Source organism: Candida pseudojiufengensis (genome assembly GCF_024610245.1).
Source record: "Candida pseudojiufengensis strain CBS 10847 chromosome Unknown scaffold6, whole genome shotgun sequence".
Classification (NCBI taxonomy): Eukaryota; Fungi; Ascomycota; class Pichiomycetes; order Serinales; family Debaryomycetaceae; genus Lodderomyces; species Lodderomyces pseudojiufengensis.
The window spans coordinates 667,364-686,953 of NW_026261522.1; the positions used below are offsets into that span (position 1 = coordinate 667,364).

Consider the following 19,590-nt stretch of genomic DNA (forward strand, 5'->3'; position numbering starts at 1 on the left):
AATTTTAAATATCAAGAAGATTACATACACAAGCTCTAACACCGAGATATCATCTGATCCACCAAGCAGATCATAACTGAAGTAATAATCTGTTTAAAATCCCCATTGCATGTTGTGTCATTGACTATTTTTCCACAATTTTGATTGATGATAAAACATTTATAAATCCTTTACAGATAAGATAAGAAACCACACTAAATCAATGGAAAATGAGTATGATTCGATTAACCTTGCATCAACTGTGAGAAGTCAATTTATCAATACTGCAAGTGATGACCAACCTAAATTCAACCTTATGATGTCAGAAGAAGAAGATGAAAATGAATACGAATTGGATCCTGAAGAGTTTATATCAAGTAAAGAGGAAGATAAGAAGGAAGAACCCATGCTCATGGAGTCAATCAGTAGCATTCTTGATTCAGTAATCCAGCCACCTACCGAGAATCAAAACTTTAACGAACCCATCAAACATTTAACGACTAGAATCGAGATCTTACAGAATGAGTTACGAAAGAAAGCAAGCTTATACTCTGAGAATTTGAATTCTGGAGATAATATAAATGAATTAAGAGACGATATAGTAAGAATTTTCCATCAATTGTCCGAATGCCATTACTCCTTGAATGAATTGTATTCAAAGGACGCCACATATACCCAATCAATAGCAGAATATTTTAAGACATGGGATCTCAAGCGTGAAAAGATTTTGAAAAAAATCAAACACATCAAAAGTGGACAAAGTCAATACGGTTCAAAAGTGATCAAATTGATTAAAGAATCTCAAAGTTTAGATGATGAAATTGATACGTTGGAACAAAAACTATTAATGATGAAAAAGAAAAAGCAATTATTAAATCAAGAAATAGAAAATGCAAATAGTATAATTGAAAGTCGAATATCTACTTATATTGAGGGATACAAAAATTTGGAGAACAATGGACAAGATTTACTTCACAATTATTTGCAAAATAGTGGTATTCCTGAGACACAAATTGCTACATTAATTGACAAAACCCCAATAGATATAAGCTTTCTGATTCCTACAAAGTTGATTGGAAAAAGCAATGACACTACTGATGAACAGGTAAAAGAAACTGGAATGGGAATTCAGCCTTACGATCCAACCCTTCATACCTCTAATGAGGCCACAGACATGAACCATGATCACGGTCCCACGGCTTATGAAAAAGGTTATATGAGAGGCTCACAAAATTCAACCCAATTAAAGCATCAATTTCAAACAATAATTGGTAAACTTGTAAATAGTCCTAATGTCTCATCATCAAAAGGTTCAAACATCAAATTAAATGAGCATTCCAATAATGTTTTATCGCTGTCGAATTTGGAGAGCGTAAGAGCATATCTATTACATAGACATCAAGCATTAAATGATCAAGTAATTACAACAACTCAAAAAGCTTTCACGTTCAACGAATATGATAAATTATGGACTAAAGTACGACATATCCTTAAGTCACAAGAAGACAATTTTGAAATGGTTTTGAGTAAGTCAACCACCGATGGTGACAAGACTTCACTTTTAACCATTTTGGATAGCACAAAAAATCAATTGGAAAAACTCAATCAAGAAGCTGGTGGTGAATTGATTACGAAACTTATACATGACGAAATTGATGCAATTACAAAAGGAATACAATTGATAAAAGAAGAATCAAAACAAATACTGAAGTCTAAGAAGTACAATTGAAGTATGTAAATAGGTTTAAACTATAATATACGTAAATCATTTATCGTGAATGCAAGACTGAAATTATATTATCTATGATTATATGGTTTGCGAGGTATGAATACACTTGATTTTGGCTTCGGTGCTGGTTTCGGCTTTGGTGGTAACACCATACCAGATGATGTTGGTTTTCTTTGCTCTTTGTTTATCGCTTTATTGTTGGTGGATGATGGAGATGAATTATGAATGTAAGGTTTAGCTTTGTTGACTCTTTTACCGTTATCAACCTGATCTGATTTTTTTGAACTTGAATCTTGTTTAGGTTGCAGTGATTTGGAGCCATTATTGGAGAAATTTTGTGGATTCGATGAGTTGGATCTTCTGGGTAACGTACCAGAAGAAGTAGGTTTTATCTCATCTAGTATCACAGATGATTTTGATTCTGTAAAGCTACTGGTGGTTGTTCCACGATTAAAACCATTCTTAACAGATTCAGCAGACCCTTCCAGTGGTGATAAAGCGCCCAACGGGGTGTCGGTCGATTTTACATTTGAAGTCCTATCAAGTTTATTTGTAATATTTGTATCCTCATTATGTTTAACCTTTTTTGCTGGTTTTGGAACATCGAAGTCATTTGAACGTTTCGGAGCTGATGCATCAAACTGATTCAAAAAGCCTGATTTTGCTTGAGTTATAGCATTTCTATCTTCCGCATTTTTCAACAATCTCCTCCAAACATCATTAGTTTCTAATGATTTTTTATTTCCTAGAATCCAAAGGGTTGTACGGGCACGTGTTAAAGCAACATTCATACGTCTAACGTCACTCAAAAAGCCAATGTTTCCAGATGAACTAGCTCTTACACAAGACATTATGATGATTTCTTTCTCTTGACCTTGATATCCATCAACCGTGTTGAAATCTATTTCATTCAAAATTTGTCTCCCATATTTTTTTGTGAATACATCTTTTATCTTCTTGATTTGTTCTTTATATGGTGAGATTATACCAATTCTACCTGTAAATGTTGCTTGAGGAATCATTGTCATTAATTTTTGAACTAGCTGTAAGCATACATTAGCTTCCTCAGTATTGAATAAAGATCTAGTAAGTTCATTCTTTTCATGTTTACTACCAACAATATCAAAAAATCTGTATGGAGTTAATGGTGGTGTATAATGCCAAGGTCTGGTATTTTTTTCTTCCATACCTGGTCCATCAATTAATTTTGAATTATAAAACTCAGTGCTTGGGAATTCAGATATCATTGGATGCATTCTATATTGAGTGTTCAATAAGTAAATACTGTCAGGATAATTTTGTTGCATTCTCACAAATAAACTTTGTTCATAATTGTAAGAGGCCGCAGCTTGTGATAAGACTGTTGGGGGTAATTGATTTGGATCTCCCACCATTATACATTTTTTACATCCATATCTCAATGGTATCATTGCAGATAATTCCAAACATTGACAAGCTTCATCAATAATCACTTGATCAAATTTCACCGAAAGATTAGCAATCAAATCATGGGCTGAACCTGATAAAGTTGAACATAAAACTTGAGCATCAGCCAAAATTTTTGCTTGGATGTTTCTTTTATCAATTTCCCTTGTTCTATATGCAATTGATGATTTCTCTCTTTGGTCGTCTAACTTTTTAGCTAAATCACTTCTTTCTTTATTAATTTGTCTTAATTTAATTTCAAGTTCCTCAATTTCGTTAGCTTTTAAACTTTCAGTGTTCAATCTATTTCTAATTTGATCTCTCTCTTGTATCTTTTTAGTATGCTCTTTTCTAATATTTGGATCAATTTTGACATCAACCTGAGATGACTGTAATTCTTTATCAACTAATTCCTCCAAAGTCAAATCTCTGACAGCAGCATTTATAGCATCACTTCTACCAAGTCTTACAACTTTCAAATCCATGTGTTGACCTTTTGAATCCTTTACACCTTCACGTAGCCTAATAACTAACTCATCTACAGCAGCATTACTCGGAGCACAAATGAGAATTTTGGGCTTTTCGGCTGTTGAAATAGCTTTCTTAGAAGGAATGTCAATTAATTTTTCGTTTTTTTCATGAGATAATGAATACCCAACTATACCCAATATAGTTTTCGTTTTACCAGTTCCGGGAGGACCTTGAATCAATGAGAAACCGTCACTCTTGTATGTCCCCATTATTGCTTTTCCTTGTGATATGTTTACATCGTAGGTTTTACACATATGCTCGACCTCTTCATCTTTAATTTCAATTGGTTTATTTGGTTGGGCTTTTATTATTGATTCCGCCAAATCATAATATTCAAGACCTTTCAAAGAAGAAAATTCTCTTTCGACAGTAGTCATTTGCATTACTTTCATTCCAAGTAATGTACTTTTTGGAGTTAATGCAGCCATCATTGGTCCAGTAGGGTAAACTCTAATAGTAACATCACTATACTCAGGATTAGCCGACTTTATCAGTCTAATTTTAGCCAAACAAGTAAGTGATTCTTCAGCTTTCACGTAATGCCGCTGGTCAATTGGATCGGTGATTGATTCATTATTACATGCCAAAACTATGAGGTCCGACTCTGTCAATTTTCTATCCAGGATCATTTTTTTGTTCATGGAAGTAAACACATCAAAAAAATTATCAATACTGGTTCTAGAACCAACGAATATTTCGAATGGAATTTCATCAACTGTATTTTTAGCTGCCTGTATTGCTTGCCAACATTCCAACATTAATAAAGGCTCTGTCACTTTGACATATTCTTTTACATCTTTATAAACTGGCTTGGTGTTTTGATAAATTGAGGTATCTTTCGAAGGATAATCCAGGTTCAAATTATAATTCCATTTTAAAACTGTTTGATACAATGGGTTAAGACTAACATTTAACCTTTTTCTCATTCTTTCTCTGTCAAGTTTTTCTTGGTCCACCGGTTTCATCATTTTTTGTTTGTTGATCAGGCTAATCTTTTTACCATTAAAATCTACTTCAGTTATTTTCACTTTTCTCCTAGTACGGCCAAATAATTCTTCAACTTCAGAATCGTCTTCTTCTGATGAAGAATCTGATTCTACTTTTTTCACTTTATGAGCAGTTGCATTTAAAGACCTTCCAATCATAGGAGCGGCTCGTTTAGAATTGAATCCCGCAGGTCTAGGTGGTGCTGGAGCTTTTTCTGGTTTGATATTTTGTCTTGATTGTTGCAATTCTTGACGTAATGATGCCATTGTGTTAGTTCCTTTAGCATCTTTTTGTTGCGGTGGAGCAATTGGAGGTTCACTTGAAACACGAGTGAACTTGCTTAGTGTTTGTTGTTGTTTCTCTTGAATTCCAGATTTTATAGATTTTTTAAAAGATTTGTCACTTATTTCAGTTAGCTCAGGTGAAGCAGATTTCGTAATCAACTCAACTTTATTTCCAGACCTATAATCTCGAGCTGCATCCACAATTCGTTCAACCAAAGTCTCATTAAATTCCCGAGCTTTTTCCAATATTTGTGCTCTTTGACTTTCTGACAATTTGTTATTAAATCTTTTGGCTTTCACACCAAATTTAGCTAAAGTTTCAATAATACCATCATTAATTGGAAATTTTTGTTCAGATGCAAGATCAATAACTTTAAAGACTAAATCAACACAATAATTTAAAAGAATTGGATCACCTAGTTTCAACCAAGCAAGTATATTATTAAATAAGATCATATAGGCTCCAAATAAATTAATGGAGGAGTCTTTTTCAGCATAAGGAAAAATACCATCTGCAAACACCCGAAATGACTCTAATAACAAATGACTCAAATCTAAAGTATCTCTTGTAAACTCAACTAATTCGTGCATATGAAACTTACTAGCCCAAATCATAGCTTTTTCATAAATCATTATCAAAAATGACAAACATGAACTCCAAAATTGTTGAACCTGAGTGTATGATGTGGAAATTTCTTTTGATGACAAGATTGAGGTCAAAGGATCAGTTAAAGCTTTAACGGTATCCATCAAAATTCTTACTGCCCTTGGACTTGGTTCAAACGCTTCCAATTTAGTTAAAATAATAATACTTCTATTGATTGAATTCAACGTTTCTTTCAAATATTTATTCAAACAATCTTGAATTAATTCAAACCTACCACCAGCGTTGGAGTTCCCATCCATTATATCCAAAGCAGATTGAGCTGTTTGTGGAAAAAAAATACAAGACCAAATTGATTCTAAACATTTCAGATCTTTCATTATTTCATTAAGTGAAGACGATGATGCAAGACTTATATTTCCGTATATCAGATTAATATATTTTACAATGGAATCTATGTTTTCATTATGCTGTGATTTACCATCGGTCAAATTCTTGTCAGTATCTGAAATTTTAGTTGGATGAAATTTGATTGCAACAACAAGTTTATTAAAACATTTGATTATTTCTTTAGCTACAAAGGTATTGGCATTGAGTTTTGATTTATTGACAGCTGACCAAAGCATTGGGAATGTATCGAAAATAACTGGAACTTTAAAGTCTAGTAGCAAAACACTGTTGTGACACAATAAGGCAACGTCATATTTCAAACATTTGGTGATGACATTAAGGGCATGAGATGAAGAATCAGTTGAACCATTTATTGCCGAAAGCATCAATTTTTCACTCACATACTCGATTCTAGATCTAAGATCTCTCAAGGCCATCAATTTCACTGAATAATCCAAATCTGATACTTCACCGTCGTCAACAAAATCAAATGCAGAATCAAGGAATTCACACCCCAAATCGTGTAAATAAGTTTCTCTTTGTATCTTTGAATTCTCCCGCGACTTATCATTAATTGTATAGTTACTTAAATAGGAATATAGTTTCAAACTTAATGATTGTGATTGTGATTTCGGTATTGAATTTACAACGGAAAACATCCACTTCAAAAGATTATTAAGGTTTCGCGACTCTGTTGTATCTTCCTTCATTGGTTCTTGTTCTAGTAATTTGTGATGTGCAGGATTAGTTAATATACCATCAGTAAGCTCCAGATAATTTATCAGAACTGTCAATGACCAAAATGTAGATTGAATCTTATTCAACAACTTAGTCATGACTTCAAGTAAAGTAGGTAATGGATCATTCAATCGAGCCATTAAGCTATTCGCAAGTAATTTAGTGATTGAATATAGCCTTAAATTGTTGAGCCTACTCATGACATCAATATCAACCGGTTCATTAAATCTCATTATGAAAGCGTCAGCGTCAATAAAATCTAGGATTTTATTGAACACCTCCCAAAATTGTATTGCACTTTGATCATCATATTTTGCAGGATCTTGAATTCTGTATAGATACTTTGAAAATTCAAGAATTATAGCCTCGTTCAATTCAGATTTATCATACAAAATCCCATCTCGTCTCAAAGTATTTATCCATTGATTGGCCCATAACTTTTCATCTGATGTACCCTCAAATAATAGATATATTATGCCTGGCAAAAGCGTATTTGGTTTTAAACTGATAATTCCATGATTCACTTGACTAATAATGTAATCAAACAAATTTCTCAAATTCTTATGCTGTAGTATCTCTGTGTTATTCAACAACCAATGTATCACTATATTTGCTTGATCTTCATCCACTAAATCTCCATCCATAAATTGCTGATATGTAATCTCCAACAATGGTTCTAATTTCGTAATCTCCCAATTAGTTACTGTAGTTATGAATTGTTGAACATTTTGAATAGGTAGTTTCTTCTTTATAGCAAAACTCAATCTTAGTTCTGCTTTTCCTTTGGCAAAATTTCGTAGACAATTAACACAATGAGTTAAACTTCTTGCTATGTGTGGTTGCAAATTTAATCCATAAGTTGTGTTTGGAAATGAAAACAATATTAACGAATATGACGAAATGGGATATAGATAATCATTGCAAAACCAATGATCTTCCGATTGATGACGAAGTAAAAAATCATGACTTTTCATAATTGCTTGTTCATGAACGCGCCCGTCAGCATCGCCCGCTAGCGACTTTTTGATCAAAGCCACAAGCTTCTTATATTCTTCTTCGTCTGGTGGCGGCATTTAAAATGCTATGAAATTGCATAAGATACAATAAGTATTCGAAAGAATTCTATAAATGTTTATATAATGAGTATCGATGCAGAAAAATGTTGATCTCTATATTGAGTTAATTTTTTAATAAACACGATGTAAATTTTACTAATCGGTGTAGATATTTATGTCTTAATGGTGGTGTTATGAAAAATTAATAAAGAGGAAGTATTAAAACAGATCGTAGTTTAAATTTTGGTCTACGTGATGCAAAATATGCACATTGAACTACTATGGTGCTACCAACGTGACGTTTCAAAAATTTATATTCGTTATGATCAATCGCGTTTCTAACGTTATTAGAGTGAATGATAAAGAAAAGAAAATCAAATATTGTAACTAGAAGTCATTTTTAATAATCTTTTCGGATTTAAAATAAAGCAAAATCAAGATCCATGGTTGTAGCAGCTTCGATCCAATCAACTCCTGAATTCCAACATTCTCTCATTATTTGTAGACCTTTTCTTGCATTTATATTTCCCAATTCACCTAAACCAATAAATCTTTCTTCGAAAAATTTTTGTAAATTTTTATCTAATGTTTCACAAGCTGCTGTGAAAAAGCAAAAAATAAGACAAATTTCCGTTGGTGATTTAGGTGGGATTCTTTGTCTCGCTAATAATCCAATATTTGTAGCTGATTCCTGAACTAAATGAGATTCTCTTGGAATTAATAAGACCCTCCTATATAAATGTATGATACCTGCATCACAAAATATTTTATTTGTATATTTCAAAATCTCAATCTCTTGAATTTTAGAGCTCATACCATCAATGAATAATTTTTCTTGATTCATTTGTATAAAATCATGATCTTTTACACAAGTATCTTGTAATGCCTCTTTGATTTCTAAAGCCTGACAAATAATTTCCAGTGGAATAGTATTTCTATTAGCTCCTGGTTGACTCAAATATTCATTTGTTTTTCTAGCAACTAGGGTAATTTTTGCAAAATGAGATAAGTATTTCAAATCGAAACCCGTTAGACAATCAATTTGTTCCCCTGCATGTTCATCGTCAACTTTGTATATAGTATTGAATGAATTTATAGGTTCATACTTATCGATATCTGAGATTAATAGATACTCGTCTGAGTTTTTAGTGGATGATAAAGCTCCAATGACATCCGTATAAACAAACCATCTTAATAAAAAGAACTTTATATCTTTCTCACTATTTGATAACCTGTTCTTTGCAAGTGGATCAAAAGATCTTGCTTTTATAATTTGCCTTGCACCAATAGTATGAGCTCTATGTCTACTAAAATCCTTTGAGTTAAATATTTCAAAACAAGATAGTAGTAATGCTGTTGCTAGAGCTTCATCAGAAGTAGCTGTTTTCTTGTCTTGTAGTAATTTTACAAGCTCACTGCATGATCTTGATAATAACACATCTATAACAGATTCGGGTATCCCACTATCACCGATAAGTTGTGATCTGATTTTTGCTGAAAATGCCAATAAAACAGTAAGAATAGATGGAACTTGCATAGCCATTTGTGGGAGTATTGTTTTGAAAGGATTATCAATATAAATATCTGATGGGACTGGAACAAAGTGAGCTGATGCGATATTGATCCAAAAATGTAGTAAGTTTCTGTAAAAGGGGACATCCAATAGTAGTGAAGGCATGGGTAATAGTTGGGAAGGAATGCTGTTTAGAAGTTTTTCAACTTTTTGCTCCTCATTTAATTCAAAATCCAAATCGGGTTCCAACTGCTTGTTAAATGCAGGGCGATAGATAAACGGCATGACGTCCATGAGATTTGTAGGAGTAGGCATATATTCTTCTATCTTCGCAAGGTCTTGGGAATAATTTTCAACTGATGAACTATCGGAAGATGTTTTAGTAATGTTAGGTTCATGTAAGAAATCTTGAAAAATGTCCAGATTTTGAAGTTGGAACTGTACCTCGCCATCTGTTATTCGACCGATTTCATTTTCAAGTTGGTTGAAACTTGGTGGGTAGTCTATCACTTCTTGAGATTGATAAACAAAAGAAGGATTAGTTTTCGTCCTTTGGGATTGATTGACTATTAAAGGATCAATTTGCTCGTTATAAATACTCTGAGGACTTTCAATCTGGTTTTCTTGTAATATGGAATACCCATGAGGCGTGAGGAAGGATTGAGGCGAGGTGGCTGCCATTTGTGAATCATTAATATGCTGCTTTTTTTGTTGTTGATCATCTTCAAAATCTTCATCTCGTCGCTTTTTGTTACTAGTACTGCCAGTTGATAAAGGTGTTGCATAAGACTCAATATAGCTCTTATTATCTGTTGTAAAGTTTTGATGAACAAATTTAATACCTTGATTGGGTTTGTTTTTCAGATCATTCTTATACTCTTTAAATTCATTGCCTGGTGTTTCAAATTCTGAGTTTGATTTTTTTGACTTAAAAGGTCGACCACCCCATATTAATGTTTTTGTATAATCACATGGACAGCCCCTTTTTAAACAATAAGCACAAGACGGTTTCCCTTCGTCACATTTCTTCTTGAGTTTTTTGCATACATTACAACCAAACCTACTTCTAGTAATTTTAGTTTTTGTTTCCATCATTATACTTGACAATAATATTGCCAATAGTTTAAAAATATCCTAAAGCTCCTAATTGATCAATTGTATCTATATGTGTATGAGCTATTGACTTAGTAGTATGGTTTCAAAATGTATGCCTTATTTTTACATGATTATATATAAAATACGCCGCTGACACAAAATTAAATTAGTGAGACAATTTAAATTTGGTTAAATGCAGAACTTTAATTGCATAGGCTATAACGTTTTCTTTTTCCTTTAATTCTACCACTGTTGGCTCCAAATCTTGCAGATGTCATATTAAGTAAACTTTAGTGAAAGATATGAGATGTGATTTGATTTTAGGTAGCCCGAGAAATCAATAACAAGTGGTTTATAATTCCAATAGACTTATAATTACTAATACTTATCTACAAAACTACAAAACTCTAGACCGCATGTTTATCATCAAAACTGAGGTATTCATTGCTCATGACATCAATTTATTAAACCCGCTTCCTTCTTCTCTTTACCTTTATCAACATACTTCTTTCCAAATAGTATTAGTAATAATTTTTCATACAATTTGAAAAGATAACCAGCAGCTACTAACAATCCGCCACCAATAACACCTAATTTTGCAACAAATTGTAGAAACGGTATACGTTTCTCTCTAATCATTAATTTAATTGGCTCAAAATTATATCTGAAATAAATTCCTGGAACGCCTTGAGCTCTTTTAGTTATTTGATCAAATTGAACAACTAAATGATTTTCAGTTAATGAATATTGATTTGTGTCAACCTCAAGACCCAATTTTTCATAAATTGTTGGAACAACCTTTGCATAATATCCATATACTTGTAAATGTTCCTCAGTAATTTTTCCAGTAGCATCTAAAGGATTGTTTAAAAATGGGAAAAATTCTCCAAATGAAAACTCTTGTATCACATGACTAAAATTAAATGCTTCTATTGGAACTTGCAGTCTATCCATATAACCAAAACCTTTAGCTGTTATTCTAAAATCTCCTTTAACTTGATTTACTGGAATTTGTCCAAAAATATGACATGCTGGAGCACCTTGATTAACTCTCTGACCACTTGACCTAAATTCAGCTCTTAAACTTTCCTGCATTACTTGGTCCAAATCAGGTGATTCATGAAAATCATTAGGATTATTTATTTTAAATCCTTGAGGAATGAAGAAATTTACTCCTTCAAAATTTAAAGTTTCACCTGCTAAAAATCGATCTCTTGTTATGTCTTCAACGTTTGTATGTAAATACTCACATGGCATTGCAACCATCATATCCAAGTTAATTGTCAAATCAGATCTAATCACATCATCCACTATGAATTGTCTATCTATATAACCTCCTATAAAACCACCAACTTCAATCCATAGTATTAAAAGTCCAAAAAAATAAGTTAATATTGTTGAAAATCCACCTCTTTGAGATCGTACTTGATGTTGTGGATCTACTTTTGGGAATGCATCAAATGTCTTGACTCGATTGGAGAATGAATCCATATAAGTTAAACTGGTGGAATTGATATCCTTTAATTGTTCGATTCTTGAGTTTGTAGAGACAAATAATAATTAATTGTTATTTGATATTTTGGTGTACAAAAATATTAATTCTCGTAAATTGAAAAAGTATTTACCACTTTGTAAATGAATAATATTCAATGTAGATATTGTAAGGATATTCAAATTCAAAGTTTGATGATTTATGTTTAGCATTCTGGAAAAGTAGGTTTGAATTAAACTTCAGAAAGAAGAATTAAATCATTAAGCTTGTTTCAATAGACAATATATTGAATTGTAAGTTCAAACCCTGCATAAAAACTGGATTGAACTTAATACTATAAGAATATTACAGTTTGAATCATTAAATTTATAGCTAAAAATTGTTCAAAAGGCAAAAACCTTTAACTCAATTGAACGAATCTAGTCTTAGATTTTATGATTATTACATTATGATATATGATGAGCTGGTGGAATATGACACACCATGTTATTATTATTATTATTACACTAAATTAATCATTTATCTAACTTTAATTTCTTTTGTTTCATTTCAATATTATTATTTATATCATTTGATGACTCCGAGAACACTTTTATACAATCCTCTAGTGTTAGAAAGACATAGATGTTTGAACAGATGATATGACAGATGAGATACCGTTTTCAAATGACCCAACGATAGAAGAATTACAAACATTAGGTTGTATTTATGATGACTTACTAATTGATTTCAATCTTTTATGTGGATCAATAAATATACCAATTAAAATAGATCAAGGTATTGTGATAAACTTAACTCAAAGAAATACAATTCTATCAACTCAAAATATTAATCATTTACCTCCAATTACTTTTAATTTCAGTATTTCTGATGGTTATCCTTTTCATTCTCCACCAAGTTTTGATATTAAAAGCAAGAGTTTATCTGACGGCAAAATCAATAAATTGAAAAATCAATTATTTCAAATATGGGATGAAAATAAAGATAGAGTATTATATGAATCAATAATGTACATCCAGGAACAAGTTCAAGATTCATTGAATGAAATTTTACCACAAGAGTTTAATTTTGAAGATTTTGAGAAATTTAATGAATTTTTAGTATTTGATAAGAAAGAAAAACAGAAAGAATTTGAAGCAAGGACGTTTACTTGTGAAATTTGTCAAATCGAAAATAAAGGTTTAACTTGTACAATATTTGAAGAATGTAAACATGTCTTTTGTAATGAATGTTTAACTGGATTTTTTACCTCAATCATTAATGAAGGTGATATAAACAATATACATTGTCCTGAATATAATTGTATGAAAAATTACAAATCGAAAAGAGATGAAATGATAAAAATAGAATCATGGACGTTAGCTGATAAAAATATTAAAGAAGTTGTTGATAGTCTTTTTACTCCCAATGTGCCATTATACAAATTGAAATCTTTACTTCCTCCACCATTAGTTGAGAAATATTTATTACTATTCAAAAAGTCTCAATTCGAATTAATCAAAAAGTTACTACCTAAAAGGGTTGTAGAATGTCCAAGATTTGGATGTGAAGAATTAATATTTAGAGAAGATTTGAATGACAAATTAGTTGTTTGTAAAAAATGTAAATATGCATTTTGTATTGATTGTAGAAATTCATATCATGCAAGATTCAAAAAATGTGTTAAGATACATGAAAAATATGAAGGTATACCAGTTGAAGATTTGATGAATTATCAATATATGCCACAGGGATCCCATGAAAAAAAGATTTTGCATGCAAAATATGGTAGAAGTAAAGTATTAAAAGCGATTGATGAATATCAAATGGATAAATTATTTGAAGAAATGATTAAACAAGGTACGGAATTGAAAGAATGTCCCGGGTGTGGAGCAATCATTGAAAAAAGTGATGGATGTAATAGAATGAAATGTTGTGAGTGTCGAACATGTTTTTGTTTTAATTGTGGTGTTCAAATGGATAACACATATGATCATTTTTCTGATCCTACTTCACCTTGCTATAAATTATTATTTTTTGGAATGGTTGGAGCTGAAGACGAAAATCAAACATAAAGTAAATGCAATGTATCGTATATATTATTAAAAACTTTTTGGTTTTTTATGAGGTCTTCCATATCTATAACACTCTCTATATAATCTTCTTCTTCTAAACTCATAAATAATTTCCAGATGTACAACATCTTTCATATTATCATAAATCCACCCATTATCTTCTTGACTTTTTATTATGAATAAATCGGGGTCTAATGATCTTTCTTTTATATACTCTTTTGGTTTTGTATCTAAAACCCATTTATTGACAAAACCCATATCAAATTTCCAATCTTTAGGTGGTAGTACTTTATTCAAATGATCTACTCCTACCGGTCTTTTTCCTGCAATTCTATTTTTATTATCTTTATCATACATCGTGGTTGAGTATCTATAAAATGACCAATTACTTTTTAAGATGCTTTTGATTTGAAGCTCATAAACTTCGACTATTCTAACTTCGGGTTTGTCATCAACAATGATATCATTACGATCGAATTGCTTAATATCATTCTTGACGGTAGTTGCCATTGATACTTGTTCTTCAGGTTTACCATTTTTCTCAATTTGAGCTTCTTGTTCAATTTCCTTTTTAATCTTAGCATATTTGGCATTTTCTTTTCTAGACTTACTCATATCTATCAAATACTTCTTAGCTTTCGGATGACATAAAATTAATCCTATCCATCCAGCATTTATGAAAATTAATCTCCACGGTATAAACTGTCCTAAAAACAATGTAGCAAATGTTGCAACTAAAATGCCATAAAAAATGAATGTTGACAATCTTTCGTCTTTAAATCCAGCGGTTTCGTAATAAAACTTCTCTCCATTATCTAATGCTTGCAATACGTCAGTTGTTAAATTTTGAAAATCTCTTAAATTAATTAATAATGCCACGTTTGATTTTCGTCTTTCGGATGATTCTTTCTTATCCTCAACTTTATTACTAGTTTTACTTGATTGTGGTTGAGATGATGAAATCGTTATATCTGAAGCTTCTTCGGATATTGAATAAGTCGAAGATGCGATTTCTGCATCTTCTCTAAGATAATTTTCATCTACCATGTCTTCAACGATACTGGTTTCTGGAGTAGCATTTAAAAATTTCAATAAAGATTGACCTCTTTTTTTGACTTTGATCAAATCTGATCTCATAGGTGGATGTCTATGAACATATCCTGGAATCATAATTCCAAATAAAATAAAAATTAATGGATATGCCAAAATCAAATGTGGCCAAAGGCATGCAGCAGTATATAAAACCAAAACACTCAAAGTTTTATTTGGTTGTTTCCAAGTTATTATATGAATGATTTCATATTGTATAGCAAAAAAGTTTGTCATTTTACTAGCCAATTGTTTAACATTTGAAGTCAAAGTTCCAATTGACAACCCAGGTCTCTTATTTCTTTCAGGATCATTTAACCTTTTTTCAAATATTTCTCTTTCGGGAATATCTTGCGGTATTGATGATTTCATAATCTTCTCTATCATTCGATCTGCAAAATGATTTGTGGTTGAGGACAGTGACTTCTTTATTTCATTCTCACCTGCTGACTCAGCCATTGCTGCTATATGATTAATTTGTTCGTCAGTCAAATCTATTGATCCAGATCTTGAAGATCTATTATTGTATCGATCTAATCCCATCTCTAAAATTGTTGATGCTGTTGTTGCTGCTATTGCTCTTTTGCTACCCGGATTTTGCTGTGCTAAAGTATTTCCTTTATGAACAGCGTTATTCACTAGATTAACAGCTAATTCTTTATAGTACGCTCTAGAAGAATTTTGAGCTTTAGGTGACTGATTATTTTCAAAATGATCCAGATCATTTATACTCATAATTTATAAATATTCTTTTATTCCTTTAATTTTATTGTAGGATTATATCTTACTTCAAATCGAAATGTGGGGAGAAGTTAAAATATGCGAGTTTTGAGTGTGATCATTTTTGAAGTATTATTATCACAGTTCAAGTCGTAAATTTATCATTAACAGAAAATGACTTATGCGACATTGAAGAAAATATGAATAAATCAAACCATTTAAAATTAGATCTCACTTTAGATTAAATTGATTAGAAATGTCAAAATTAAAACATGGTAAGTAGAGGCATTTTGTTTGAATGGTTTCGAACCCTGAGATATAGTCATTATAGTTGATACAACTAAAAATAATACCATAACTGTGAAGAAGAGGCAATATTTTGAATTTTTGGGGCCGTTCTAACTATCTTTTCATTTATAGACTAGACTAAATTTTAAACTAAAACTACTACAACTTTTTAGGGGAAAGCTCAAAAACTTATTTTGAATGGATTGTGAAAATGATTTGACGTATAAATAGAAAACATGTAGTTTTCCTCTAATTTTATAACATGTAATCTATTCCACAGTATACAACCCCAAAAGAAAATTAATGGCTGTTTCAAAAAATGTCTACTTCAACAACTATGTCATCTTCATCTTCAAATTATGATTCTTCCTCACCGAATACTATAACTTCGGCACCTAGCATATTATACCAGACTCAATTAGTTGAATGGGTGCCATTACAAACTAACAATACAATTCAAATGATATTAGGACCAACAATTTGGGACATAAATGATTTTCCTCCTGGCTCTTCACATTACTCAGTTGATTTTAGTATATCTAGAAATCCATATAATTTTTATCAAACTCAAGTTGTACCTATTTATTTTTTTCCAAATAATGGTACTTCGAGTTTATCACTTGGCCAAATTGATATTTATGTTGATGATAACGAAAGTTTATCAAGAAAAAATGGTGGTGATGAATCTATTAAAGTTTCTTCATTCTTAATATGTTTGTTTGTACTTATAAACACATTATTAAGTTGATTAGTGAATTAATAATTGAGAAGTATAGAATGTCAGGAATTTCTAGCTTTATTGATGTTTTTATTTTCTTCTCTATCATTCGATCTGCATTTAAGATCTCTGTCATTCGATCTGCGAAAGGATTCGTGGTTGATGACAGTGAGTTTCTTATTTCACTCTCACCTGCTGACTCAGCCAATGCCGCTATATGGTCAATTTGTTTGTCTGTGATCCAGTCCTTGAAGATCATTATTGTATCATAAATTTATCATTTGTGCGAACCATATTGAATAACTATCTGATTTTAGATTCAAATGTTGGAAATGTTAAACTCTAAATCACGGTAAAAGTATTCAACTAAAATGGTTTTGAACCCTGAAATTTTAGTAGTCATTATAGTGGATAAAACTAAAACTACTACCATAACCAGTGATGAAGAAGCAGTATTCCAAATTTTTGGGGCCGTTCAAATTATCTTATTCATTTATAGACTAGACTAACTTTTTGATTAAAACCACTATAATCTTTTAGGAGAAAGCTCAAAAACTCCTTTTAAAAAAATTGATTGGATTGTGAAAATGATTTGACATATAAATAGAAAACATGTAGTTTTCCTTGAATTTTATACCAAGTATTTCTATTTCACAACTTAGAACCCCAAAGTACAAATTAATGGCAGTTTCAAAAAATGTCTACTTCAACAACCATATTATCATCTTCTTCAAATTATGATTCTTCATTACCGAATACTATAACCTCGCCACCTAGCGTATCAAGTCATACCCAATTAGTTGAATGGGTGCCATTACAAACAAATAATACAATTATAATGGTACCAGGAACATCAGTTTGGAATATGAATGATTTTCCTCCTGGCTCTTCACATTATTCAATTGATTTTAGTATATCTAAGAATCCTTATTATTTCTATCAAACTCAAGTTTTACCTATTTATAATTTCACAAATAATGGAACTTCAAGTATATCATTTGGTCAAATTCAAATTTATGTTAATGATATTGAAAGTTCATCAAAAAAAAATGGTGGTGATGAATCTTTTAAAGTTTCTTCATTTTTAATATGTTTGTTTCTATTTATAAACACATTTTTAGGTTAATTAGTGGTTAACAATTAATTAGTGAATTGATAATTGAAAAGCATGGAATTTTTGTAGTTTTATGTATAATTTTGACATCTGACTAGTAGATAGACTATTGCACAATTGCAACTAATAATACTTTTTTCTCCGGTAGTTTGACATCGACAGATTTGGTTGAAAATTAAATTTAAGTCTTTCAGGAGTAAAATAAATTACATAAGGTTAACTTACAATGTCTGAATTCTTTTAGTTGATTTAGTCACGATCTGAGTATAATAAGTATGTTTTTTAAACCTTAAGAGTTAAGTTTGATGATAATGTCCATGACGATTCAGTCATTTAACGAATATAGTTATTTACTAAGTTATTTACTATAGAAGTGTCAAGTTACATCATTATTTCGAGAAAATTATTGTTTTAAGTAAAATTCTTCTTTTACAAAGATGGGAAATCTCTTTCATTAAAAGATTTACCTCCTCTGGAATTGCCTCTTTTGTTACCATTGCCTCTGAATCCTCCTCTTTTACCACCTCTAAATCCACCTCTCGATGATTGTTGTGGTTGTTCATCATAAAAAGTAGCTTCAATTTCTAAAAATACTTTTTCTTTTGGAGCTTTTGATTTACTTTTCTTTTGATGAGTAGAAGCGAAGAAATCCTCTTGATGTCTTTCAATTCTTTCTTCTGAATTCCATTTTTGTTCAGCACCTTCATTAGCTTGTCTTAACTTTTTAGCACCAGCTAAATCTTGTTGCTTTTGTTGTTGTTCAGCAAGATACTCCTGTAATGATTTTTTTGGAGTGTTATCAACAGATTCCGAATCACCTTCAGCTTCTTCGTCTAATTCAGCGATGGCATCTTGAGTTCCTTCGACTTCACCTTCTAATTCTCTGTTATCACTTTCTCCCCAACCTTGTTTAAATTTCTTTTGAGAATCAGTTTTACCAGATCTTGAATGACGATCAAATGGTTTCTTTTGATGTTTACTTGCAGTTGATTGTGGTGGTTGAGCTTCTTTGTTATTGATTTGAGTTTTTAAAGCACCTTCGTTACCAGTTGGCTTTGATTTCTTTTTAGCTTTAGCTGGATCAGCGGATGGTGGAGCAACATCGGCCTTTTTAGAGGAAGTGTTCTTCTTGACAACCTCTTTGACTGGTAATTGAGCACCAGAATCCTCTTCAATGTCGTTACCTAACAAATCATATAAATTCTAAAGGGTCTAGTTAGTATTCACGTCACAATTAATGTCACACGAGTAAAGTAGCAAACAAGTTGCAAATCCATGATGATAAATGTAAGATCATTCATTGGGCATGAAAGTATTGGACAATTGTTGAAAATGAGTTTGTTGAATATCCCTGGAATTTTGATCGAGAAGTGTTATAATTAACTTGTCTCCACAATTATGTATTTGGCAACCCCATTCTTGTCAATTTCAGTAATTTTAAAAACTCCGGATCAAATACCACTTTTCTCTTTGCAACAAGCAATTTAAACCAATAAAACATACTTTGTTTTGGAATGACATTTTCAAATGATATTCTTCAGGATTTTAATGTATCAACTAAATTTATGTAAAATTGAAATTCCATATAATAAAGTCAATTCTTTGAAAAAAAAAAAATTAGCAAGAAGGTTTCGTTGAATAATTTTGCAAAAAAAAATTTTCTATGACACAGGTTCTATGCAGGAGGGTACATAAAGAACAAAAATAAACAATCAATTGACTAATACAATATAATAAGTGTAAAAGATATCCTGTTGTATAAAAATCAGAGATGAATAATAAATA

At 31.3% G+C, this 19,590-nt stretch overlaps 9 protein-coding genes across 9 annotated transcripts; 4 read left to right on the plus strand and 5 right to left on the minus strand. All coding sequences in view use genetic code 12, as the record gives it.

The window, feature by feature from the left end:
- Positions 1–202: 202 nt before the first annotated feature.
- Positions 203–1,708, plus strand: KGF55_000385 (uncharacterized protein; the record flags this gene model as incomplete). The annotated part of the gene is made up of 1 exon (XM_051758718.1): positions 203–1,708. The coding sequence occupies one exon, from the start codon at positions 203–205 to the stop codon at positions 1,706–1,708; it is 1,506 nt and encodes a 501-aa protein (XP_051617123.1).
- A 68-nt stretch (positions 1,709–1,776) lies between these two features.
- On the minus strand, positions 1,777–7,740 carry SEN1 (putative DNA/RNA helicase; the record flags this gene model as incomplete). Its single annotated transcript, XM_051758729.1, has 1 exon — positions 1,777–7,740. One exon carries the CDS (start codon positions 7,738–7,740, stop codon positions 1,777–1,779), a length of 5,964 nt encoding a protein of 1,987 aa, XP_051617124.1.
- Positions 7,741–8,140: 400 nt separating this feature from the next.
- On the minus strand, positions 8,141–10,330 carry ZCF32 (Zcf32p; the record flags this gene model as incomplete). The annotated part of the gene is made up of 1 exon (XM_051758741.1): positions 8,141–10,330. The coding sequence occupies one exon, from the start codon at positions 10,328–10,330 to the stop codon at positions 8,141–8,143; it is 2,190 nt and encodes a 729-aa protein (XP_051617125.1).
- A 456-nt stretch (positions 10,331–10,786) lies between these two features.
- On the minus strand, positions 10,787–11,821 carry KGF55_000388 (uncharacterized protein; the record flags this gene model as incomplete). The annotated part of the gene is made up of 1 exon (XM_051758752.1): positions 10,787–11,821. The coding sequence occupies one exon, from the start codon at positions 11,819–11,821 to the stop codon at positions 10,787–10,789; it is 1,035 nt and encodes a 344-aa protein (XP_051617126.1).
- A 642-nt stretch (positions 11,822–12,463) lies between these two features.
- Positions 12,464–13,876, plus strand: KGF55_000389 (RBR-type E3 ubiquitin transferase; the record flags this gene model as incomplete). The annotated part of the gene is made up of 1 exon (XM_051758763.1): positions 12,464–13,876. The coding sequence occupies one exon, from the start codon at positions 12,464–12,466 to the stop codon at positions 13,874–13,876; it is 1,413 nt and encodes a 470-aa protein (XP_051617127.1).
- Positions 13,877–13,903: 27 nt separating this feature from the next.
- Positions 13,904–15,700, minus strand: KGF55_000390 (uncharacterized protein; the record flags this gene model as incomplete). Its single annotated transcript, XM_051758774.1, has 1 exon — positions 13,904–15,700. One exon carries the CDS (start codon positions 15,698–15,700, stop codon positions 13,904–13,906), a length of 1,797 nt encoding a protein of 598 aa, XP_051617128.1.
- A 592-nt stretch (positions 15,701–16,292) lies between these two features.
- On the plus strand, positions 16,293–16,721 carry KGF55_000391 (uncharacterized protein; the record flags this gene model as incomplete). Its single annotated transcript, XM_051758785.1, has 1 exon — positions 16,293–16,721. One exon carries the CDS (start codon positions 16,293–16,295, stop codon positions 16,719–16,721), a length of 429 nt encoding a protein of 142 aa, XP_051617129.1.
- Positions 16,722–17,388: 667 nt separating this feature from the next.
- KGF55_000392 (uncharacterized protein) lies at positions 17,389–17,817 on the plus strand (the record flags this gene model as incomplete). Its single annotated transcript, XM_051758796.1, has 1 exon — positions 17,389–17,817. The coding sequence occupies one exon, from the start codon at positions 17,389–17,391 to the stop codon at positions 17,815–17,817; it is 429 nt and encodes a 142-aa protein (XP_051617130.1).
- A 417-nt stretch (positions 17,818–18,234) lies between these two features.
- KGF55_000393 (uncharacterized protein) lies at positions 18,235–19,326 on the minus strand (the record flags this gene model as incomplete). Its single annotated transcript, XM_051758807.1, has 2 exons — positions 18,235–19,008; positions 19,309–19,326. 2 exons carry the CDS (start codon positions 19,324–19,326, stop codon positions 18,235–18,237), a joined length of 792 nt encoding a protein of 263 aa, XP_051617131.1.
- Between the last annotated feature and the right edge of the window lie 264 nt (positions 19,327–19,590).